Below are 25,144 nucleotides of genomic sequence, written 5' to 3' on the forward strand. Positions count from 1 at the left end.
AAATAATCCCTACGGTTAAAGCTTAAGATTCCTGGGAGAAGAGGCAGGGAGGCATAGTGAGATTCCAGGTTGGAAAGACCGGCTGGAGTTGGCTCAGAGTCCCATGCTGAAGAGTCTGGACTCCAATTTACACAATGAGAGAAACAATGGAACATATTTGAGGAGGGGGCATTACCTGTCAGATGACGCTTAGGGCAGGGACTGTATCTTACCCATCTTTCTATTTGCAAGGCCATAACAATGCCAAAAATACTGAGGATGTTCAGTAAATGTCTGCAGGTACCAGTGATGTGCTGGATGATTTAGAATTGTAATTGATGCATGTATGTGTGTGTGTGTGTGTGTGTGTGTGTGTGTGTGTGTGTGTGTGTGTGTTTGTTACTTGTGGGTTGAGGTCATGATGGGAGGAGAGTGGAGTTGGGGGAGGTGGGCCCTTAACTCTGAAAGCAGATCTCTATTGAATTGTTTATAGAAAATGTTATCAACATCAAGTTTCTAGACCACCACCAACATTCTCCCCTTGGCTTTATTTTCAATACCCATGAAGCAAGTTTGAGAATTACTTTTGAATAATTTTGGGTGCCAGTAAGGAAAAAAATAGGCTCTTAGAAGACATTAAGGACATTGCATTGGAAACTACTTCATTCTTTATTTCCTTCATGACTATTTTAGAATTAAAAAAAAAACAGCACAAACAGCTCCTCAAAGAGACATATAAACTGTAATTTCAAGAGTCTATGCATTTTGTCAAAACATTGTAAATAACCTAGTTCATTTAATAAAGGAAAAGAAAGTAAGAGAGTAAAATGAGATACCCCAAATAACTTTGATTCTAAATCATTGTAGGAGGCTTGGGGATCACTTAGGAAATGAATTAAAGGATATTTATATTTAAACTTCAAACATTCCCAGGCCGTCTTTTCCAACTTCAAAACTTGTAATCTCTTTTCGGCTTGTTTATCCTGCAGTGAATCCTAAAAATTTAGTGACTTGGTTGAGAAGGCTTACCTATTTTCCCAGCACAGGGTGTTGGCAAGTTGTGGCTGTATTTGGTGGTTTCAAATGGAAAATCATTTGACCTTCACCTACAGATCCAATAAACCCTTAATTGTTTAGAGGTAACATTTACTTATGTTTTATTAAAAACATTTATTATGATTACAAGTGGAATACATGGCAACTGTGGACAATTTAGCAAATATTCAAAAGTATAAACCAATGAAATACTGTCCATCATTTGACCATCCAACGAGAGCCAACAAAATACATACATGCTTAGTATTTTCTCTTCGTCTTCAGGGTGTGTGTTTATAAAACCTCTTAACTGTTTTTAAATTAAATATCCTTTAATTAAAGGATTTTTGGTAGCAGAACAGTAGCCATTGTATGGCTATATTATTTAACTACTCTCCTATTGCTGGCACCTGAGTTCTTTCCAATCTATAATGTAATACATTTCCTAGAGTGGAAATTACCTGTTGTTTTAAACATTATTGTCATTTTTAGCCTCCTTTGTGTTTGTCAAATTGTCCTCTTCAAAAATTGTACAAGTCTAAATAAACAACCATCATCAGTGGACAGAAGTTAAAGCATGAAGAGCCAGCGTTGACCTGAGCACTGTCCTTACACATTTCATTTACAAATTAATCTCCCCAGAGGTGTTTCCTTGTGACAGTGCACTGTTCTCCTGAGTCTTCAGTAGGAGCGACCCACAGCCTGATGGCTTTAGTGCCTTTGTCCTCACAGGAACAGCAATTGGCTCAAAACACTGCTCATTGTGATGCTGGTGATGTGGCCTCCTTAATGTTCTAAAAGATTGTTTGGTGTAACTACTTCAGGAGTTTTCTCTTCACCTTTCCTGTCATATTTCAAGCCAGAATTCAGACTCTACAGTTTAAGCTGTAGTATGTCTGGCCTGTAACTCGGGTCAAGACATTTATATTTGTCATTTTTGTCTGCTTATTATACTAACAAGGTGGAAAAAGCAGTCCCAGTCCCCCCAAAAGGTAAACTTCTGTTTTTTTTGTATATTATTAGAGTTTAAGAAATAGGATAAATTATAGTATGTTTAGGAATAATGGCACATTGAGAGTTTTATGAGCTATTTCAGGAAGAACACATTTAAATCCAAACTTAAATATCAAATTTAATTTCTTAAGAACTGGGGTTAGAGATAGTACAAAAATAGAATGTTAAGTTCTTTTCTTAAGACATCATTTTAATTTATATTAAAAAAAGAAGTGTATGATCCTATTTAAATCACATACTGTTTCATGACAAAAGGAATGAACATATTTTCTCATGTCTCCTAGTTTTTTGAGTCAAAATAGTTTGAATTTTGACTACTGTCATTTGAAATGAGATTTTTTCTATTTATTGTGTTCTTTTCTCCATGACTGTTTTTGTTTTTATGTGTGGCTTCAAGCCATTGCCATTAATTAAAAAAAAAAAAGATTAAAAGTGTGAATTAGAGGAAAATAATTATATCGTATGTTTCTAGTGATACAGATTCTAATGCTCGGTGGACAATGAATATCCAAAAATGTCAGTTTAAATTGAATAATGATACCCTAGAGGAGAGTTTACTTGCTTATTAAAAAAGATTTTGATTCACTGTCATGCTTTTTCTGTGGCCCAATGTCACTCAGAAAGTTGACTCCAATTTTATAGAAATGCAATATTCCATGAATACTTTGCAAAGTGAATAAAAATGTTGTCAAAATTCTTCTAGATCCCTTAATTTCAAGCTCTCTCTGACGTTTTGGCCAAACAACTGAATACAGATATTTCTTTTGCCGTGTCTTCCTGTGAACATTGCCCTAGTGATAGCTTCATATTTCTCTCATCTCATCATTCCAAAGCTATGTATCCTTTTTTTCCCCCCAGTGCCTCCTTCAAATCTCCCCCTCCCCCATCGCTGAATGCCTTGTTCAGCCCCCACACATTCAGGCGTATTTATTCCCGTAAAGATAGTGACACTTATGGTTTATTCTAAGACTAAATCTGTGTTGCCCAGTGACTAAGGACTGAAGCATGCACACTGCTTCTAGGCTTACCCTCCTACCTAACTTGACTACTCCACTCTTAAAATTTCTTTCCCTCAGAATTCTCTGTTTTGGCAGAGTTCCGTTAACACACCACTGCCAGGCCACTAATTGATTTCTGAAACCTGACATTTGTTTTTTGTTTTCTCCTATCTCCCTAATGGTACAGCACTACTAAGCAGGAAGGAATGCAAAGAACTAGAAAGTTCAAAGTAATTGAGGATCCGTCCATTCACACTGGCTTCACGCCAGTGTAGAACCTGGAACCTTTGAAAAATATTTATCGAGTTTTAACCCTTTGGGCTAAGCTGATGAAGCAGGTTTGCAGTCTGGGCATTTGTGTTAACAGCAACAGCAAGTAGGTTTGGTTGAACGTGTTCTTTCTGTGTTCAGAACTGCATGGCAAATGTCTCAGAAAAAGATTACTTTCCAATTTCCTTACTATTGTCCAGGGCTAAGCTAGTCATTTTCTGTGAGACTGCAGGGCTGGCATTTCAGAGAAACCATTACTTAAATGTGGCAGCCCTATTTCTTGAATCCTTATGTCAGAAATGAAATTGAACTAAATGCTGCTGTATTTGAGCAAAAGAAAAAAAAAAGATTGTATCCAGCTTTTCTGTGGTAAATATGTTTCGAGCCCAACCATGGCTAGGTTTGTTCATGTCTATATTCATTAACGAAAGTGGAAATATGAACAGAAATTTAAAGGACTATAAAAATATTTTATTAATATTTATCAAATAGCTTTTTTTTGCATTGGTAAAGTTTTTAGAAGTGAAAGCATGTTAAAAGTGATGTGAAATATAGGAACATTTCTAGTAAAACAACTGGATTTTATTGCAGTGAGAACTGAGGTTGAAACAACAGGCCACCGACACAGTGGTTAAAAAAAAGACAAAAGGAAAGGTCTTGATAGGCTTAAAAACACATTTAAATACAAATAGATACCAAATCGTATTAAATCGAAGTTAGATTGAAAGTCAAAAAGAACACAAAAGTCATCGATATCACTCAGGTTTGATCATGTTATTAGCTTTAAATACTAAAAATCTTTCAAGATTTAATTTTTTAAGAAGTTATATTAAGTCCCATACCAATTTTGTAATCTGTTTCTAAATTATTTAATTACATAATTGGGTTCAATATTATTAGTGAAAGAACAGCTTTTTAAAGGTGAAGGTGAGTAGTATGGAATTGTTTGGTTAGAAAAAAGTTTGCCAAAAAAACACATTAAATAATACTTTGATAACATGAAAGTAGTCGTCAACTATTCCCTGAAAGCAGTGATCACAGCTATAAAAACGAATCATTAACAAGAAAGGAATGAAAAGGAGAAAAAATATATTTTCTAGCATAATTTTATGTTTTCTAATAATAAATACCTCTAACACTTTATGGTGTATATTAATTTTTAAAATCTACATACTGAAACGAGATCCCTATCTTTGAAGGAGTCACTCTTTAAGAGAACACTTTTCTAAGAACTCTGTTTTAAAAGCTGTTTTACTGTGAAGTGATGTTGTATGTGGCTGTCAACATAGGTACATATGTAGTAATATTCCAGGCATTTTTATTGTAGTTTATTATTATGGCTTCACAATAAGCCAGATAAAAATCATGTACAAGAACTCAGGATTAAAGAAAGTGGTTTCCTTAGGTGATTGATGGCAAAAATTCACCTTCCTATTATAACATGGTAAATGCACGGTGATACATTTTGGCTACAACTTTCCTTCAAATTTATAGATTCCCAGTTTTCAAAACTGCTGCGTGTCTAGAGTTTGAGGCTTCTTTGGTTGGCTTTTCGTAGGAGGAGGTGCCACGGAGTAAGGTGAATTTGCTACGTATCTGTTCTGTAAATATTAAGCTCCATTTTTTGAACACACAGTGGTAGCAAAAATAAGTCAAAGATGTAATGTCTATTTAAATACATTTCATCTAGTCGTTAGTGCTTAAATTAGATTGCATGCTTCAGCTAGAATCAACAGTGTAAATAATAAAAAAACTTTCGAATTCATATGGCCCATCCCCCCACCGCCAGGATACAAGGTCGAAATGTGTGTGAAAACTTCTGCCCATTTAAATATTGTAGGAAAGACACAAGCTTTTAAGCAAGGACTTAAAAAAATACTTGCCATTAAACCTTTTATTCAGGACATTCCAAATTTGCTTTGCTAAATGGATATATTCACTGCTTAAAGATACAAAAAGGCCAGATCTGTTTTTAAATTTGTTTATCACTCTGCCCCTAGTTTTCCGCTAAAGAAAAGAACATTTCATATATTTAAAAATACACACTCATTAAACAAATCTCTTCAAACTCTTAGCGCCCCCACCTAGCTGCCTTCTGGGTTTCAGCTTTTGAGTTTCAGGTCCTTGCACAACACCTAAGACGTCCAGAACTCTCTCCTTAATCCTGGCAGAGAACAGTCCGAAGAGATTTCCCTCCACGTCTCCACCCGAATTCCCTCTCTTCTCCAGATTCCACCCGCTTCTCTCTTTCCCTCCGCCCCCGGCCCCGCCAGCCCAATCTGTCAGAGAACTTGTGTACAAACTGCGCGGACTGCGCGGCCGCCCTGCGCGCGAAGCTCGTGGCCCGAGAGGGGTGCGGTCCGCCCGACGGAGGCGGGGCCCTGGGCGAGTTTCTTCCTTCTCATAGGCTTAGCCGCTCCGGCCCGGCCGGCCTCGGGGCCTCGGGATTCGCCGGAGCGCTGCCAGTCTGGCTGGCGGGCCCCGCCCACTCGGAGTTGGGTAAAATAGAGGCGGGCGTCAAGTGTCAGTAGTCGTGGGGCAGGTACGCGCGCTCGCAGCCAGCTCGCGGAGACGGGCAGTGGCGGGAGCGGGCTCCGGGGAGCAAGGGAGCGCGGCGGGGCGGGGCGGGAGAAAGTGGCCTCCCGGAGGACGTCGGCGTTTACGCGTGGCGGAGCGGAAGAGTTTGGCTTTTCGTGCGCGCCTTCGAAAACCGCGTCTGCGGTTGGCTGAGGGGTCTGCCCGGAGCCTCCCCTTCTCCGCCCCGCTCCGAGCTCGCCGGTCGGAGCCAGCGTGGGCGACGAGGGAAGCGCGTTCGACTCGCGCCCCGCGCCCGGAGCCGCCCCCCACCGAGTGCCCATGGCTACGCGGGTGCTGACCATGAGCGCCCGCCTGGGACCCGTGCCCCAGCCGCCGGCCCCGCAGGACGAGCCTGTGTTCGCGCAGCTCAAGCCTGTGCTGGGCGCCGCGAACCCGTCCCGCGACGCGGCGCTCTTCCCTGGAGACGAACTGAAGCACCCGCACCACCACCCGCAGGCGCAGCCGGCGCCGCCGCAGCCGCCGCAGCCCGCGCCGCCGCCCGCTGCGGGCCCGCGGCTGCCCGCCGAGGAGCTGGTCCAGGTAGGAAGAGCAGCTTCCCTCCCTCCTCCTCCCTCCCGGGGCTCGGGCGTGTCCCGCCGCTGCGACGCGCGGGCGACAGGGGCCGCTCCAGGCTGGGGCGCTCGTCGGGGCGAACCGGGCCCGGGGGCAGCCCCGCCCTGCCCTCCTGGCCTGGGCACTCGCATTTCTCCGGGAGAAGGTGGGGGGAACCGAAGAAGGGGGTCTCAGAGGAATCTGCCCTGGCGGCCGTGCCCGGGAATGGTTAAGGAGGGAACTGGTGCTCACATGCACCTTAGTTGTTTTTCTTTAATTTGGGGGATGAAACCTCGTACCTTCCGCCCGACTTGACTTCAGTTCCCCGTGTCGCCTTAATCCCCACTTTCCCGCTGCCCTGGCCCTGGAGGTCCCACCCACCTGCCTGTCTCACCTGGTCTCGGGTTCGGTGGAAACGCAAGTCGGGGTGCTGGAGGGAGGCCCCTTGGGGTGTTAGTTTCCTACATCTCGGCTCAACCTGCTTTAGACGCGATCGTAGGCTGCCTTTGGGAAACGGGAGTTAGAAAGGCTAAGGTAATATTGGAGCGCTTGTTTTTCCTTAAAAAGAAAGAGAAAAAAAGATCGGGGTGGGGGGGTGTTGTTTTCTTCATGTGCGCGTAAATTTCCTCCCGGAGCCGCGTTGAAAGCTGGCAGTTGGCTTTTACACTTGCCCGGCAGCCGAATTAGAGCAACCGCCTGTTTCTTTCGCCCACGCAGGGAGTCATATAGCCCAGAAAAAACTTCCCGGGACTTTTAGCCTGTCCCAAGGAAAAAAAAAATTGGAAACATACCCACATGCAAACAGCTGGAAGAGCTAAAATCAGAAACCACTAACCACCATGGGAGCGAAGTGCACGAAAGGGTTTAGTTCGGTTTATTTCAAGACGCTCCATTTAATAGCCTCATGGTATACTGTGTATTTGCTACCCTCTTCCTACTCCGGGGGGTCTGCGAGTGTCGCCGTGCTGTGAAAGGGCAGTGACATTTGTCAGAGATGTGACTCAGGACTAGAGCGTTAAATTTTATTTTTAAATCCGTGTCTATGAGGAAACCCGGTCTGTATCCATGATACCAGGTCCGAAAGGAAACACTTTTGAAATTAAGTAGTAGCAAAAAATGGCTGTATTATTCACTGGTGAGGATGCCAGGGTCAATAGTTCTATGAGCATCTAGTTGGGTATTTTGTTTTTCTTTTGAAATTTTCTTTCAGTGTTAAGGTTTTTTAAAAGTTTATGTTGTATTAGGAAAGAAGATAGCCACAAAAAGACCAGAAAGACTAGTTACAAACTGAATTATGTCTTAAAAAAATCTTCATTTGAAAGTGATTTGGTTATTTGTCAGTTTTCTACTTGGGAAGACACGGAGACTCAGGGATGACTGAGCTTTTTACAGAGTGAGGGGGAATGTAGCATTGACCCACTGAGGAGGACACGATAGATGTTTTGCTGATGACTGTGCTGGCGATACCAGCCTCTCCCCACCCACGGGCCCCTTAGCACCACTCTACCAAGGGAATGGTTTTCCCCTAGGTAATTAAAGATCTGTTTTAGATAGGGATATGAATAGGAACATTTCATTATCATATTAACCAATTACAGAATCTGCTGATTAAAATCAACATTTGGATCAAATGGTGAATGTGAAATTGTTCTTTTCAGGGGATACTATGTTTTGCTCAAGACACTGTTTGTTTCCGTTGAACTATAAACTGGAAAAGGCACTGAAATAGCCAAGGAATATGTTTTATATTAAATATTTCAGCAATGTCTATCCAAGCAAAAAAAAAGACTTTCCAATATTATTTTTAAGGTCTCTTTCTTTCTTTCTTTCTTTCTTTCTTTCTTTCTTTCTTTCTTTCTTTCTTTCTTTCTTTCCGTAAAACACATTGAACTTATGTATAGGACATGAACGGAATTGAGATCGTTTGGCAGTATTACAGTGCTGTATTTCAGTTGCAAACTTAGCTGCAGTGGGGCAGGGACTGCTGCTTGTATGTGAGTGATAATGAAGTATACTTTATTATTGCATCAGAAAGGAATTTTTTTTCCGTTTGCTTCCCTTTTTTCCCCTTGATTTGTCTCTTTCACTTTTTGTCCGAGGTTGATTGTAAGCTATTTTACCAAGTGTTTATTATACAAAGTTTCGTAAGGTTTTTGGTGAACTGGTTGTGTTACACAATTGACAAATAAACCTGATATGTTTATAAGCAACACTTAGGAGTTCACCCTAGTACTTTTCACAGGGATTGTTGGGGGAACTTTTAGTAAGCACAGTTTGTCCTTCCTGAGATGATGAATTGGGTGGATTATACATGTTTGTGTCTCTTCTTTTTTAGACAAGATGTGAAATGGAGAAGTATCTGGCACCTCAGCTTCCTCCAGTGTCTATAATTCCAGAGCATAAAAAGTATAGACGAGACAGTGCCTCAGTCGTAGACCAGTTCTTCACTGACAGCGAGGGGTTACCTTACAGTATCAACATGAATGTCTTCCTCCCTGACATCACTCACCTGAGAACTGGCCTCTACAAATCCCAGAGACCGTGCGTAACACACATCAAGACAGAACCTGTTACCATTTTCAGCCACCAGAGTGAAACGACTGCCCCTCCTCCGGCCCCGACCCAAGCCCTCCCCGAGTTCACCAGTATATTCAGCTCCCACCAGACCGCAGCTCCAGAGGTGAACAACATTTTCATCAAACAAGAACTTCCTACACCCGATCTTCATCTTTCTGTCCCTCCCCAGCAGGGCCACCTGTACCAGCTCCTGAATACACCGGATCTAGATATGCCCAGTTCTACAAACCAGACGGCAGTGATGGACACACTGAATGTTTCTATGTCAGCCGCCATGGCGGGCCTGAACACCCACACCTCTGCCGTCCCGCAGACTGCGATGAAGCAATTCCAGAGCATGCCCCCTTGCACATACACAATGCCAAGTCAGTTTCTTCCCCAGCAGGCCACTTACTTCCCCCCGTCACCACCAAGTTCAGAGCCTGGAAGCCCAGATAGACAAGCAGAGATGCTCCAGAATCTCACCCCACCTCCATCCTATGCTGCTACAATTGCTTCTAAACTGGCAATTCATAATCCAAATTTATCCGCCACACTGCCAGTTAATTCGCAGAACATCCAGCCTGTCAGATACAATAGGAGAAGTAACCCCGATCTGGAGAAACGACGCATCCACTACTGCGATTACCCGGGTACGTGGTCCTCCCTGGTTGGAACATCAATACGTGTATTTAGTGTTTGTCTCTGAGTGCATGCCTTTTGCAACCTCAGGTTTTAAATTTACTCAGGAAACTAGGGCTTGACAGTTAAAAACAACAAAAAAAATTCCCCTACTTTGTTCTCTGCACATCCCAGTCTGTGACCATTCAGTTACCTATTGCTTATTTGATGTGTTAAAGCAGCTGAAATATTCTGGAAAAAAGTAACTCTGGACTTTTTTCTCTTTGATACTTAAATACATCAGCGTTTGGCTCCATTGACTTTGTTCCCTGTGACAATCTACATAGGAGTTTTTAATTCTAAGTACCCCAAAAAGAGATTACGTAACTACCTACAGAGTAGATTTCAAGAATAGTTCTGGTAGCATATGAGCACCCGTTCTTGAACAAGATACGTGACCCAAAATATAAATTGATGACGGTAATGAATGTATCTACCAGTTGCTGGCATCAGCTAGTTTATGATTAATACAGGGTATAATTTATTGACTGGTATGTGATATGACATGACATATGAAATGAAAAAATGAAAACAAGAAATGTAGGAGTACAGAAAATTGCAGTCATCTCAGATAATGGTTTAACATTGTCAGCTCGAGAGCCATTAACATTTTTTAAATCACTGAAGTATGTGTTACTAGCATAAAGCACCTCCTGGTATAAACACAAATTTCCCATGTGTAGCTTGGTTCAATTGTCTCTGCTCTTTCTGCTCAAGTGATACATAAAGCAAATCACTTTATACCTTTAATAAGGTAATAGGGGAGTACTCTTTAAAACAGCTCTTAAAACTGAAGCTTCAAATATCTCATCTTGCCTGAGAGATTTCTGCTTTAAAGCCATATTTTAAACACTGAATCATCCAATGTAAAGATTTCAAAAGGATCTCCAGAATGACAAGGTGTTTCTTCTTCGTTTCAGGCTGCACCAAAGTTTATACAAAGTCTTCTCATTTAAAAGCTCACCTGAGGACTCATACTGGTATGTAATTTTCTTGTTAATTCTGAGAGTTGTGTAAATAGTATAAATGGTATTCATCCTTTTAAAAGCCAGCACGTGTTTGATCTCTTCTTTCTTCTGTCAACTTTTATTTTTTAATGGCCTACCATTTCAGCACGGGCTGGGCTCAAAATTCAGTTCAGAGAAAAAAGTCTGGTTCCAGGAAGGCCGATGTTCTCTCACTAAGGCCTTGTCCTGTCACCCTACGTAGAATTAATTGCCCCAAAACACAAACAGCGATGTTTACTAATGGATTTTAAAACCTTAATGGCGCTGCTATTCCTGTCTTGAAGGAAAAAAAAAATGTAACTCATTTTCTCCCTCCGTAACAAATCAGTTGGCTTCTATAAAAGTGTATCAAACACTGCATTCCTCTCCATTTGGCATGCTCAGTACAGTATGTTTAGTTTCACCTGTACCTGTGTTTAGCATGTTTTCTGTGCTTGTGTGGAAATTGCAGAGTGGTAAAATTAGGCAATGTTGGGGTCGTGGTTTAAAAGTTACTCTCCACCCAACCCTACCCAGCCATATCTTATACACGCCAGAGCCAGAGATTTTATCCTTATTCCACCTTGTATCTCCGTATTTAAAATGTTGAGCCCCTGTAATTTTATGAATAGGTGCTTTGTCAGATGCATACAATCCTTTTAATATACTTTTTAAATTTTAAGACTTGCCATCAGAACCCATTTTAGGGTGATTAGACTAGAGGGCATGCCGTAAAAGCCCCCAAATACCCAAAGAATTTGCAAGTATGGTTACTATTTGTGATTTTCTTAAAAGGACAGCCCTAAAGGAAAGAACCTATGGAAAGTGGTTGTGTTGTTTTTTTTTTCCCCTCCCAGCAAATGCAGCCTTAACCTAAAGTTCAAAGGGTAAGTTTGCTAATAAAAGCAATGACCTAGCAAAATGTTTTATTCCATCATTGCTATGGAAACCGAAGTATTCAACAGTTCCTTTGAATGGGCTGTTGGATTAGTGTGAGGACTTGAATCTCCCCAGGCTAGATGTTACTATGGAAATTGAGTTTTGATAAATGAAGTAGTTATCTCTAACTGCTGCATTAAAAAGTAAAAGCCTTTGAACAAAGGTCAGCGCTGAGATAGAAGATGGACGCAGACACTGCGTGCATGTTAGGAAGTATTGCTTGATACCCCAGTGACAAGCACTACTTATTAAAATCCAAATAGTGTTGGTGACAATGTGGTAGATTCCAGAGTGTTCTGAGAAATTGCTTTTAAAGAAAAGACATCTGTAGTCACCAGCAAAGTGAATGGGTTGTTTGGGCCTGAAGTCTTTAGATAGAGACAAATTGGTGATATAAAAGGAGAGATCCTACCTAAGCAGCTCACAGCAGAGGTTATATTTATGGTTAAACAGAGATCCATTAAGCATAGAAAACTCAATCTGAAGTTTTCAAAATATAAATGACAAGGCCATGAAAACGTTCGACCTAGAAATACTAAACTGTCCTTTTACAGAATGTACCTTGTAGTAAGGAAGGGAATGTTGAAAGTGGGCTTTTACCTGAAGTCTGATTCAGGGGAAGAGGAAATAACTCCAGAACTATTGTTTTTTTTTTCTTCTTTGGAAGTCTTTGAAACGGGAGATAGGTTGGAGGAAACACGTTTCTCCTGAGGTTAAAGTCCCCTAATAAAAGAGGCGTGCAATTCCATATAACGATGTAATCAACTGCTTATTACAGGGACACAGTCAGAGCATATCTGAGTGGCCTCGCAACCCCCGTCGGGGTTTAGTGCTCTGAATGCTTGGACCTGGGATTCTGGAACTTGACCTGCTGGCAAAGAAATCTAATAGTGGGTTGTCTTAACAATGCTTGTGCTAATAAAACGAACAAGCCAAAACGAGGACCTCGGTCTAGTTTGGGTCCCCTGCATCGACTTTTTCACCTAATCATAAATGCGTGGCCATCAGCCTCGAATGAGCGAGACCCTGTAATCCAGTTTAATAAAGTTTTGTTTGATAGTCTTTCAGGTGCCTTGGGGAGGGTTTGCAGCAGACTTGCTCATCTGGCTAAACCCGTTCTTGGGTAATCATAGAGTATTGAGGTTGTTTTCTCCTCATTTCTAGTTTCTAGACAATGCCTTTTAAAATTACCTGGGCGCTCTCACTGCATCCTCCCCACCCCACCTGTTGTTTTTAAATGAATGTATCTGAAGCCAGCAGAGTTGTTGTTTTTGTTTTTCTTCTCCCTTTTAAGGCCCAGGTATTTCTAAATAACTTCTCATGTAATAGCTTTTTTGTTTTCTTTGTCGCTCCCTCTCCCCACCTCCACCTCGGCAGTTGATTAGGGGGCTTTCACAACAATTTATATGGGAATGTTGATCTTGTATTTGATATGAAAAAATTATTCTTTAAATCATTGTCATTTTGTAGGCAGAATGTGAAGCACCCTAGGATATCTTTGAAATATAATTGTAATTGCTTTAAAATGTCAAGTTACCTTATGTTTTAAAAATGATTTAAGCAATTAAGACAACCTACGGCTGAGTTCTATTTAATTGCTTATTCTGGATTTTTAGATTGTAAATGCTGCTTGACTTGACTTGCAAATTGAACATAAGGAAATAGTCTTTCGAAAACAAGACTTTAAAAAAAATGGTATGAAAGAATAGAAAATAATCAATTTCTTAAATCATAAGTCTCATAGCATTCAATTTTTTCTAAGTTCATACACTTTGATTTCTTTATTCAGAAAGAATATACAGATGATACAAAGTTTTATATTTGTATGGTCAACAAAATACCTGAAGTGGGTGTTGCATATATTCTAGGAAAAATTGGACTTCACTTATGTCTTTATATACATATGGTAACATAGTTACAGGCCGGTAGAGGTATCCCTTATAGGTGTGTGGGTGCTTGTGTGTGTTGTTTGTAGTGTGTGTATACATGTCATGCCTCTGGTCGGAAATAATTATAGCTACTTCTAGGCAACAGTGTCAAGAAGTGTGTATTTCTAAATAAAAATAGTTGTACTTTTAATAACATTTAAATGTGAACATTCTACAGAAATTGCATCAGCCCCATGATGTGTACAAGGGGCCATACCCCTTGCCATCTTTTAAAAGCTCCCAAGCACCTTAAAACAAAAGATTCATGTACCATTTTGCCCTTACAAATCAAAGTGACTGTTAAACTGATTCATGGATCTAATGGAATAATCTACTGCAACCAGCATCTTTAATTTCATAGTGAGGATTTAAAATAACTTCTGATCATAGGCTTGGGGCCAAAAGAAGCCAAATGCAATAGAAAAAGAATTAAGACTATATATACCAAAAAAAAAATTTACAAGACATTGAAAAACTTTCTTATCATCTGATGCTGGTTTCTTGGTATGCCTCAGAGTACTGTAAGTTGACATGCTGCTTTTTACACTTCAGTAAAAAGTACTTTCAAAGAAAGAGGTCTGAAAAAATAAATAGTGAACTCTATCATACAGATGTTTGAAATCTGAGTGGTTTTAGTCATATGTGTGGCTCTGCACTTAACCATAGAGTATATGCTAAAGCAGCTGGGAAAATTGGGTATGGTAACGTTTTAAGATCGTCTGTCAGTCCCGGCTGTTTGGAGCAGGGCAGAAAATGAACAGCTGTGGAGAGTCTGAGTAGCACACACCCTTGGCTCCAGTATCCCTGAGACCCAGACCCTGTGCACGGGCTGGTACCTGTGTACTAGATCATCCCCAGATGGCCTGCCAGGGGTTGACAAGAAAAGGACAATTGGGAACCTCCCACAAAAGAAAATGGAAACGTACAAATAACAGGCCAACACAAAGTGAACGGTGGGGCTGTAGCATCTGCCAGTGAAGAAGGTGTATCCGGGATTCCTTGTTTAAGAAAGAATTCTACAGTAAGTCTTGGAAAGATTTCTAGCCCAAGCCTACTTGTAAAGGGGTAAAATGCCTCACTCCCTGTGTAGAACACTTTATTTTCTGATGACATTTATATTAAAATGTTACTGCTAGAGATTTATTGCTAAGCATTGATTTTAGTTTCAATTTGGGGACTAAGAAATCCTTAGGTATAAATTCCTATCTAGTTCTTTGCTCTGCACTTATTCATGGAATATATTAGGTATAGATTTTTTTTACTTTGAAATTATTGACCATGTTGACAATAAAGGTATTTCATTTGTAGCGCTTTCCCACAAAAAGAAGACATTCAGAATGTTCTAAATATGAGTTAATCCGTTTTTAGTGGAACTGTGCGAAGTAGTGAAACACTTAAAAATATAGGAAGGACTTCATTTCCTTGGAAAATTATTTAGAGCTAAAATCAGCATCAGATCATCAGTGAAGATCATGCAGTTTGGATCTACAGATCAATATTGGTTAAATGTGTAACCTGTGTTACTGGTAGAGGTGAAAGTTTTGCAGGATGAAATTATTTAATACTCAGTGATGTTTTGAGTCTGTGCTTGAAAACTACAGGAAAAAGTATCATATTTAGCCTGTGTTGGATGTTACTAGTTCAACATTCTTAAATTATTTTCATTTGCAGCTTTGATATTGATTTTATATTGACAATTTCAAGTTAATGTAAAAAAAAATATATTTAAATATAATATATAATTATATATATTACATCAACTTAAAGAGATTTGTTGGTTCAGACCCTCGGAAAGGTATTTATGAGCATGAAAGCTTAGAAACAATTTCTTTTTAATGACGTGCTGGGAAGATTAAACTGTGCTTCTAGGGCTTGTCCTTTGATCAGAAGAAACATTTACATAGGGAATTGATTAAACTTTGGTTTGAGATGATAAGCTTATCGAAGGTTAAGAAGTAGAATTGGATTAAGCAAATATTTTTGACTGATCCTCTCCAAAGAGAATCTCTTCTTCCCTTTTGTTTTTATAAACCAGTGGGCCAAGATAGCTCACAAGTGGATTAAATAGAATTACTGAAGTTGAGAGAGAAACAATTATATGAAGTTAGAGTGTAGAGCAGTGCTTTTCTTTTTTTAAAAAGGGAGGGGGCACAATAATTTAATCATCGAATGCTTTGGCGGTATTTTTAGTTCTATAGAATGCAGTAGCTGTTTACTTGGTGCCCTACATCTCTTCTGGTGAAAGATTAGAAACAAAGTAACGTCCTACTTTAGTAGAAGTATCTCTGTAGCAGCATTCTTATTCTGTCAGCCTGTATTATTTATGTTCAAGGATCTCTAACAAGCCTGATGAAGGGTGAGTTACCGTTTTAGAAGTGCACCATAGGGAACTTTCATGAAAAGACTTCTGGGCAGAAGAATCCATTTTTGCCTACTTTGTAAGTGCAGACCTTTAAGAGGTGAGAGGGGGTCTCCTGGTCCAGGCAACCACATCGAGTGCAAATTAATGGGAAGGATACCTAGTTCTCATGCAGTGCCAGAAAAGTGAATACAAAAGAGTTTTTCCATTTTGGTTAAAAAAAAAAAGGTAAAGCATTTCACCAAGACTTGACTTTCTAAAAAAAAATTTAGCTTGGGCTTTATGACAAGAAAGTGAATCTGAATGTTGTCTTTTTGTCTGGAGGCTCAAGAGTAGGTATCTCGTTAACACTGAACCATAGTGGATGGTTCTTGGGGTTTTCATCCAGAGCCCCCAGGAGAAGCAGCAGAAGAGTTTGGGCGCCTGGAGGTGGTGGGTGGTGCTGGGCCGGGGACTGGCGCCCTTGAGCAGCCTGCACTGGCCCCTTTAGGTCAGGCACATCTCTGCCCTCTGGCCCCGGCAGTTCCCTCGTTGCCTTTGGCCAGCACCAGGGGCTCCAGAACTGCTTGGTTTTCATCACATCCAGTCCAATTCTGGAAAAGTAAACTCATTTACATAGAATTTACTTATCCTGGTACAGCTTCAGGATGGATAATCAGTGGATCCAAACAAGTCCATCTGCAGAGGCTCTGAAAGCCTGTTTCCCACCTAGCTCAGTGTACATTTAGTCAGACTGTTAGGCTCAGTGGTCCTCGCAGAACAGAACCAGGTAAAGCCCTGTTGCAGGTGGGGCCGTGGGAAAAAGAGACAGTATCTTAGACGCACACGAGACCTTCCCTCCTTTTCCTTAATGAAAAGTCCCAAGTCGGTCAGACCTGGGCCAAATGCGATTGTTCCAAAGGTGCATGAGGAGAAATGTGGCAATAGAGCTGAAATGGAAGACCGTCCCTGCCTCTGAGGAACTTTCAAAGCTTGTTAAGTTACAAGACAGCTATTTGAAGCCTTCCCTCAGCAGTATTTATGCAAGCGCAAGTCAGTCATTCAGAGCAGAGTTAAGAGATGGTGGGGATACAGGGAAGTGGTATGATCTCGGACGGTTCTGAGGCTTTCTGGAAGGAATCAAGTGAGTCAGATTTCAAAGAAAGGGATAAACACGAGTTGACCAACAGGGAGAAAGAAAGGAGTTTCTTAATGTATCCTTTTAATTAGTTTCCTTAATGTGGGCACATTATTGACAGGGATACTCGATCTAAACACTAGATGCATTTTGCAAATACTAATACTACAAATCTTTAAAATGAGCTGCCTGCCCTTCTGTTGCCAGGGGTAGGAGATGTGCTGCAGTGACCTTTAATAAAAAGATTTTTTAATGGAAAATTACTGACATGGATACATAAAAGTATGAATTAATGAGCCAGAATCATCCTACTTTATCTGTTTTTTAAGTTAAAAATTCATTTCCCCATGATTTTTTTTTTCATCTTGGGATTAATGCTTCCTGTTTTTTTAAACCTTTTATTAGAATATATACTGTTGCAGACTCTAAATTCCATGTCTCTAATGATGGGAAAAGATCTAATTATTATTCAATTGCATGAAAATATTTTCCTGAAATAAGAGCTCATTTTGAGCTTCAAGGACGCATACATTCTAAGAATTAAGGGCTGACTATTGAAATGATTTATTCCACTTTAACAGTTTGCATTGTTTTCGTTGTCAGAATAGAATGTGGATTTTCAGCTCTTTGAGACCAGAGGCCGAGTCTTGTTTGTGGTGTTTTGCAAGTCACTTAGTATAGTCATTTAGTACAAATTACACTCTCCTTTTCTAAATACTGACTTTAATTCTGATGCTTTTTGGCCTCTGATATAATTGATTAACTCTATCGTTTAGCCATGAGGAAGGAAGCCAGATGTGCACATTTGCTGTAATAAACTTCGAAAAAGTTACCTAAAGTAACTATTGTAAGATGACTATTTCCATCTATGATTTTTCTGTTGTGGTCGTTAGAAGCATCTACGTAGAACATTCTAGGCAAAGGCCTTGCTCTGAGTCTATTGAGAGTGTTCAGCAGAGCAGAGAAACTTTTCCTGCTCTATTGTAGTAGACTCAGAAGTCATTTAATCTATTCATCAGAGGGAAAAAATAGATAATTGTTTAGTTCATCACTAAAGACTTTCCAGACACTTGACAAACATGTTCTGCTAACCCACTGAGGTTCACTTAGTCTGGGGTAAAAGAGAGCCGTCGTTAGATGATAGTGGAGGATTGTCGGTCCCAGCGCAGAACAGTTCTCAGGGCTCCGTGGGTCCTGGAAAGCCAGGCTCCTCTGAGGGCTGGCTCGACCAGGGTGTGCCCCTGGGTTTCCTGCAGTCTGGGGTGGAATCCCTGCCCTGAGTCCATTAAGCTAGTCCTTAACTGACCATCACAAGTGGCTTTAGAATCTTTAAATACATGTGGACAGTATCCGTGTTCCTTAAATCATTCATGTGGAGTGTATTAGTGCCTGCTAATGCAGGAGGGAAGTTGGCCATGTAGGAACAGTGGCAGGCCAGGGTTCTCATCCTGGAGCTGCTTATTTTGTTCCTAACTCACAGAGTTCTTGTGACCACTGAATGAAGTACTGATAGGTACCTGATTCTGGATTAGGAGCCCAGTGTCTGCTTCTGTCTGCTCCCTCCCTCTTTCTGCTGGTAATGTTTCTGCTTAACATTTTAATAAAATGTATTAGCTAACTGTATCAGCATGGACAATATGCATGTTTAACTTAACGTTTTTTAAATAAGCTTAGGGATTCCTAATAGTGCTAGTGATTTTAAAATAGGATGAGAAAGTACATGTTTTGAGATAAAGTTGAAGCTTGTTTTTCACACTATCCAAATTTGTCCCTTTTTTCCTTCTTTTTTGCCTTTGGAAAGTTTCGCATTAACAGCATGAGAACTTAAAAATACAGTTGATGTTGAAAGGGCTTAACTAAATATTTTAAATTGGTGGTATTGGAAAGAGATTCTGTAAAAATCCAATTAAACTTTTGAAAGCTCTATCCTGTTGAAATAACTTAAAGGAAGTTAGTTTGGTTTCCCAGAAGTACCCTGCATAGTGTTTCTGGCTGAGGAAGAAAGGCTGGAGTCTGCTGTTTGGCCAGAAATTGGGTACCAGCTTCCTCTACAGTGTTTTACTTGAGCCGTGTTGACACTTGAACAAATCCCACAGAAACTGCCCCAAGTGGGGCACAGTTGTCCTTGCTTTTATGGTAAAGCCCTGCCCCATAACTAGCGTCCAGACACTGGTCGTATTCTTGGCTGAATAAGCTATAGATGTGCGTAGATTGAGAGCGAAACCCAAATGTTTTAGGAGCTTTAAATGGCTACCGGTTTTCAACCAATCAGTAAAATAAACTTAAAAACTATTGATGCCGTTTATTGCTTCATAGCCAATAAAAACAGTGAACAAAAAGAGGCTAGTGTCCCTTGTTTCTTAAATAAACTCTGAAAATTCAGTTCTCTTGAAATTTAATCAATTCAAAAGACTAGAATGACTTCTTTTAAAATTGGTGCCCTTTAGGAAATTTTTTCCCTGCCTCAGACATCAGAAATAACTCTTTCCATTAAATGACAGTAGGGTATTTAACCAACATGTTTGTGTTTGTGATTTATTTTTCACAAGGAACAAAAACAAACACTTGTGCAGAAAGTTCGGGTTTTCTTTCTGTTTGATTTACATCTGTAAGAATGATAGCCACATTTTCTACCAGTCTTAAAACATTGCTATGCATTAAACATTATTGGTGACTGTAAGTTTATTCTTTATGGTACTTAAAAGGTTTAAGTGTATTAGCTTAAATTCTTAGAATTTACTGTGAGGGGAAAAAATACTTCAGGAGTTGAGGTGTGCATTTTTAAAATGGAGTGGAGTGATGGACACCAAAAAGAGAATTTAAAAAAAAAAAAAAAAAACAAAAACAAAAAAGCTGACTTGGTTCAGAGCCAAAAAGGAGAGAGAGGAGTCTTCTCAGGCATGCAGATTACAGGAGTTGAAAGAGAAATCTCCTGGGAAGTAATTGGTATAAAATTCAAGGGGCTATTCTGGCCTTTTCTTTTTTGACCTTACGGGATTTTATTTAGGAGCCAGAGTCCTAAATAAATTTAGGTCATCAGGGCAGCAAAAATAAAATAACCACAAGCTGTAGAAACCTCAGTTGATGTGGACACTGTCTTTTAAAATTTGGACCCGGTTGTGTATTCTTACAACTTCTGAATATGATCCTGGTAAATCAGGCAGAAAGGTAGTTGAATTTCATCGTGGTACTAAGTAACCAGTGTTCAAAGCAACTCTGAGGCTCTTCCCTTGCAGGAGAAAACACTTTTTTAAAGGAATTTAGGAGTTTGGCTCTTTAGAGTTTTAATGTGATATCCATATAAAACTTAGCAGTAAGCCAGCAGTACTGTAATATGCAAATGTGTCTCACAACTCTCATCTTAAAGAAATTCATAGAAAATTACAACAAAATTAAGCATAAATACTGGAGCTACTAGTTAATGCTCAGTGAGAGATTCTTAGGTTTGGGGATTTAGAGGAATACATGATCTTAATTAACTAATTCTAAAACTGGGAGTTAAAAATGAATTGTAAATATTAAGTAGTTTTTTTTCCCAGAGGTGATACTAATTTTATTTGTATATCAAATATATGCAATGATATGAGGCAGTTGCATGAAGTTGGAAGCTAATCAGGCCTTTGCCAAACTTGCTTTGGGGGTTTCTTTGGGTGCCACCATAGGCAGAATCCTCCTGGGCTGCCAACACTGAATAGTTTTGAAAGATTAGCAACCAGCAAACTTTAGACAACATTGATAAATAATACCAGTTGCAGGGGCTGGACAGTGGCTCAGATACCAATTCACTAAGTGAAGAGAATTGTTAAAGAACAGGAAGATTGAGATTAGAGGCTTTTAAAATGTCTTTCGCACATAAACTCCATGAGATCAGGCATTTTTGTCTTGATGACTCGAACATCCTAAGTATTCAGGACAGTGCCTGGTTTGTAATATGCATTTAACAGGTCATTTATGGAATGAATTTTGATCATCTTTTTGGTGCAATGCATTTACAAAGAAGAATTGAATGCATATATTAGCAAATGTTAGAATGACTTTACCCAAGTGACGTTACCAGACTTTCTGATCTGGTTAAGGAATTATTAAGCATCAAATGCATAAAGCCTTAACACCATTCAACTTGAATCTTTTTCTAGCTTTGTTTTGCTTCAATCTGAAAGTGTGAATGTGTGTTTGTCCTGGAGTGAATTTCAAAGAGCGAGTGCCCTGATAACCATTTGGAAAGGCCATGTGTTCAAGCGAACTGACTTATGTGCTGGCTGTTTCAGTGTGGATAATTTAATAACATTTAGGACCAATTTGTTGAGGAAAAGGGGCTCAGTCGTGGTCCATTAAATTCACAGTACTGGTGATTTGAGTAGTTCCCAGGTTTGCTCTTCCTCCCTTGGCCATCTTTGAGCCGTTAGTGCTTCATGAATTCAACTGGGTTTGTTGGTGTAGAAACTATTCGCACAGTAGTGATGAAACCACCCAAGCTCATCTAGTCAGTTTCATAGATTTATATATGCAGGAGCTCTACAAAAAATAAGCACTGATTCATCCTGCACATTTAAAATGTTCATTTTTCCATTCTTTAAAAAGCATACAGAGTGCTTTTCTCTTTATATACTGTTATTTCTGTTTCCTTGCTCTTCTACAAAACTGTGACCCTGTTCAGTAGATGACTTTGAGGGCATCTATTTAATTCATCATGGGAACCACACCCTCTCCACTTGGAGCTTGAGTTTTAAAGACATCCCTAGGCAGGTAGTGCTTGCTACCTGTGTCAGTCTTGTGAGCTGCCCCCTCACCTCGCCCTCTTGGTCCATTGCCACAGGTGAGAAGCCGTACAAGTGCACCTGGGAGGGCTGCGACTGGAGGTTCGCACGCTCGGACGAGCTGACCCGCCACTACCGCAAGCACACAGGGGCCAAACCCTTCCAGTGTGGCGTGTGCAACCGCAGCTTCTCCCGCTCTGACCACCTGGCCCTGCACATGAAGAGGCACCAGAACTGAGCCGCCAACACTGCTGCCACCACCATGCCTACGCATCGCCCACCGCTGCCCAGCAGCTCACTTGGCAAAATTTTAAACTACAAACTTAACTATATATATATATATATATATATATATATAAAAGAATCAAAAACAAAAAACTGGAAATGTATATTTTGTATATTTGAGAAAACAGGGAATACATTGTATTAATACCAAAGTGTTTGGTCCTTTTCAGAACCTGGAATGCTTGCTGTAACGTACACAGCTTCACCCAAGCAGATCTCATCATCTCAGACAGGCAGCCACATCTCAGCAGGGCCGGGGGTGCAGGGTGTGTTTGTAGTGTTTTTACTGAAGCAACACCGTTTAATGTGACAGTGTTTAGTAAACAAGTCGGTTGGCAGGCACAGGAAGATGCGATTGTGTGTCAAGATTTTACTTGATATCAGAGGGGATTTTTTCAATACTCAATAATTCTTTAGAGGTGCACAGTGTACCTGGCAATTCACAATTAGCCATTGAACAAATGTGTCTTTTTTTTTTAATATGAGTTGCCTATATTTGCTATATGAAATTTTGTAAATATGCAAATCAGCTTTATAGGTTTATTACATGTTTTCTAAGATTCTTTTGGGGGAAAATCGTAATTCTTTTGAAAATAACCATGACTGCATTTACATTTAGAATTTGTGGTAAGATACCTCTTCACACCTTACCAAATTCATTTCTTTAGGGAGAAGAAATAATAATCATTCAAATGAACTTCAAAAGCAGATTTCACGCACTGATTAAAATTGAAGTGTTTATTTTAAATATGAATGACGTTTTGTATGAATTGTGAACACAAGAGCTTAAAGATAGTTACAATATTGCAAAAGTTAAACCTCTTACAATAAGCTAAGCAGTATCATTTTTAAAAAGAAGGACTTAGGTAGTTTTCACATACGGGAACGTTGAATTTATGATGCAGTTTTCATATATCGAGATGGTTGCTCGTGCTGGACAGTCGGTTAGACGCCAATCTATGTGGACTTTGCATGTAATATACAGTGAGACACAGTAATTTTACCTAAATTACAGTGCAGTTTAGTTAATCTACTGTTAATACTGACTCAGTGTCTGCCTTTAATTATACATGACATGTTGAAAACTTAAGGAAGCAAGTGCTACATATATGCAATATAAAATAGTTATGTGATGCTGACGCTGTTAACCAAAGGGCAGAATGAATAAGCGAAATGCCAAAAGGGGTCTTAATTGAAATGAGACTTTAATTTTGTTTTTAAAATATTGTTTATCTTTATTTATTTTGTGGTAATATAGTAAATTTTTTTAGAAAATTTTCATAACTTGATAAATTATAGTTTTGTTTGTTAGAAAAGTTGCTCTTAAAAAACATGTGTAAATAGACGACAAACGGTGTAAATATTTTGTAAGAGGCTTCAAGATGTTTATACGTGGAGACACACCTACATGAAAAGCAGAAATTGGTTGCTGTTTTGCTTCTTTTTCCCTCTTATTTTTGTATTGTGGTCATTTCCTATGCAAAGAATGGAGCAAACAGCTGTATAGTTGTAGAATTTTTTGAGAGAATGAGATGTTTATATCTATAAACGACAATTTTTTTTGGAAAATAAAAAGTGCCTAAAAGATTCATGTTGTGCCTGCCTTTTTCCCCTACAAGAGCAAAAACAGTCAGTTCCTTTCGCATAGCTATTTAAAAGGGCCTGTTTTATATCCGGGCAGTGAATAAAAAGCCAGCTCCCACGCTGAACCGATACTTACTTTTGTTTAAGATAAAAGAGAGGAATTTGTTTTTAAAAATATTAGACGTATAAAGGCAGGCATAATTCATGAATGCTGATTTTTCTTTTCTGGTTATTTCACAGACATACTGACTTTACCTTTTCAAGATCATTGGTTGAAGACAATATAGAGGTAACTTGTGTATCCTAGTTTTATTATGAGAGGTACACAAAACAAGAATTGGGTTTTGAGCTTTCTTTTTTCCCTTTTTAAAAGAGAAAATACTTAGTTGATTTTTAACCACTAGCAACAGCACACCTTGGGGCCTGCACTTTGGTGTCTAATACCATTCTCCGGTAAAAAGAAGTGGGGCTCAGAGAAATGGCTGATTCTGGGACCCAGGTAGGAAATAACCCAAAGCAAGCCTGGAGCACCTTACGGTATCAGGAAGTAAGGAAGCAGCTTAAAAAAATTCCCACAGCGATGAGGGTATGTCAGAACAACAGTATGAAATAGGATTGGATTATAACCCAAAGTATAAAATGCCCAGAGTCCATGCTAACATAAGTGGTTGAAAAAATAGGAAAGAGGCAGATCTGCAGAAGAATTCCGGCTTTTGTAGATTCTCCACCCTCAGAGGTAGAACTGAACTTCTTACCCCTGTTAAGTTGCAGGTTGTGTGAAGTAACTTTGTTCCAAAGAGCACAGCATGGCCAAGAGGGGAGGGAAAGAAACTTCGCAGGTACAGAAACTTGCCAAACACCCCCAGCAGGTGGTTATGGTCCACACCAACAGCAGTAAGTCATGTTCCTGGTATGTACCCTTGATTCGATGAGATGAAAACGGAACTTTGCCTCTGCAGTCATCCTCAAAACACGTAACCCCAGTCTAGTCCCAAGAAACACGCCAGACATCCCTAGACACTATAAAATAACCAACCAGTAGTCAAAACTCAAGGTCGTGAAAAACAAGAAAAATCTGAGAAGCTGTCTCACCCAGGAGAAGCCCAAGGAGACATGACTAAATGTAATGTAAATGAAATGGGATTCTGGAACAGAAATAGGACATTAGGGAGAAACAGAGGCAAAATAAATAAAGTAATATTAAATAACCTGGGGGTGGGGTATATTGGGAACTCTAGTATCTTTGTAGTAATCCTGTCAATCTAAAACTTCTAGGTTAAAGTTCAGAGTGGAAGTTAGAGTGAAAGTTGAGGACCAAGTGTGCAGTGCAGTTACCACTATCATATATTTTCAGTAAATGCAAAAATCCCTGATGGGAAGATTAAGTGAAAATTGCAGTTACACAATTTGGCTTTGAAAGTTTCTTCAGCCTCTCTTACTCTGGGACTCCTTCATGTCATTCAAGTAACAGCTCACGAATACCACACAGTTCATTCCCCAGCCAGAATTCCTCATTCTTTCGTGGGT

The 25,144-nt window shown here is 39.8% G+C and overlaps 1 protein-coding gene across 2 annotated transcripts; it reads left to right on the forward strand.

Annotated features, from left to right (window-relative positions):
* The first annotated feature begins 1,834 nt into the window (after positions 1–1,834).
* KLF5 (KLF transcription factor 5) lies at positions 1,835–23,622 on the forward strand. 2 transcript variants are annotated; one of them, XM_072976348.1, is made up of 4 exons: positions 1,835–2,006; positions 8,761–9,634; positions 10,583–10,642; positions 21,808–23,622. In XM_072976348.1, the coding sequence occupies exons 2-4, from the start codon at positions 8,773–8,775 to the stop codon at positions 21,984–21,986; spliced, it is 1,101 nt and encodes a 366-aa protein (XP_072832449.1). In that variant the 5' UTR covers positions 1,835–2,006; positions 8,761–8,772; the 3' UTR covers positions 21,987–23,622. The 2 variants fall into 2 exon arrangements, with proteins under 2 accessions (XP_072832449.1, XP_072832448.1); XM_072976347.1 differs by lacking the exon at positions 1,835–2,006 and adding an exon at positions 6,147–6,413.
* Positions 23,623–25,144: the final 1,522 nt, after the last annotated feature.

This window comes from Vicugna pacos, chromosome 14, assembly GCF_048564905.1.
Source record: "Vicugna pacos chromosome 14, VicPac4, whole genome shotgun sequence".
Taxonomy (NCBI): domain Eukaryota; kingdom Metazoa; phylum Chordata; class Mammalia; order Artiodactyla; family Camelidae; genus Vicugna; species Vicugna pacos.

What these genes read in the sequence shown, in the direction of transcription:
- KLF5 (XM_072976347.1), top strand. Translation starts at nt 6,153, where the DNA reads ATGGCTACGCGGGTGCTGACCATGAGCGCCCGCCTGGGACCCGTGCCC. An exon ending in CCACTACTGCGATTACCCGG is followed by an intron (nt 9,635 to 10,582) that starts GTACGTGGTCCT and finishes TCTTCGTTTCAG; the next exon opens with GCTGCACCAAAGTTTATACA. An exon ending in TCACCTGAGGACTCATACTG is followed by an intron (nt 10,643 to 21,807) that starts GTATGTAATTTT and finishes CCATTGCCACAG; the next exon opens with GTGAGAAGCCGTACAAGTGC.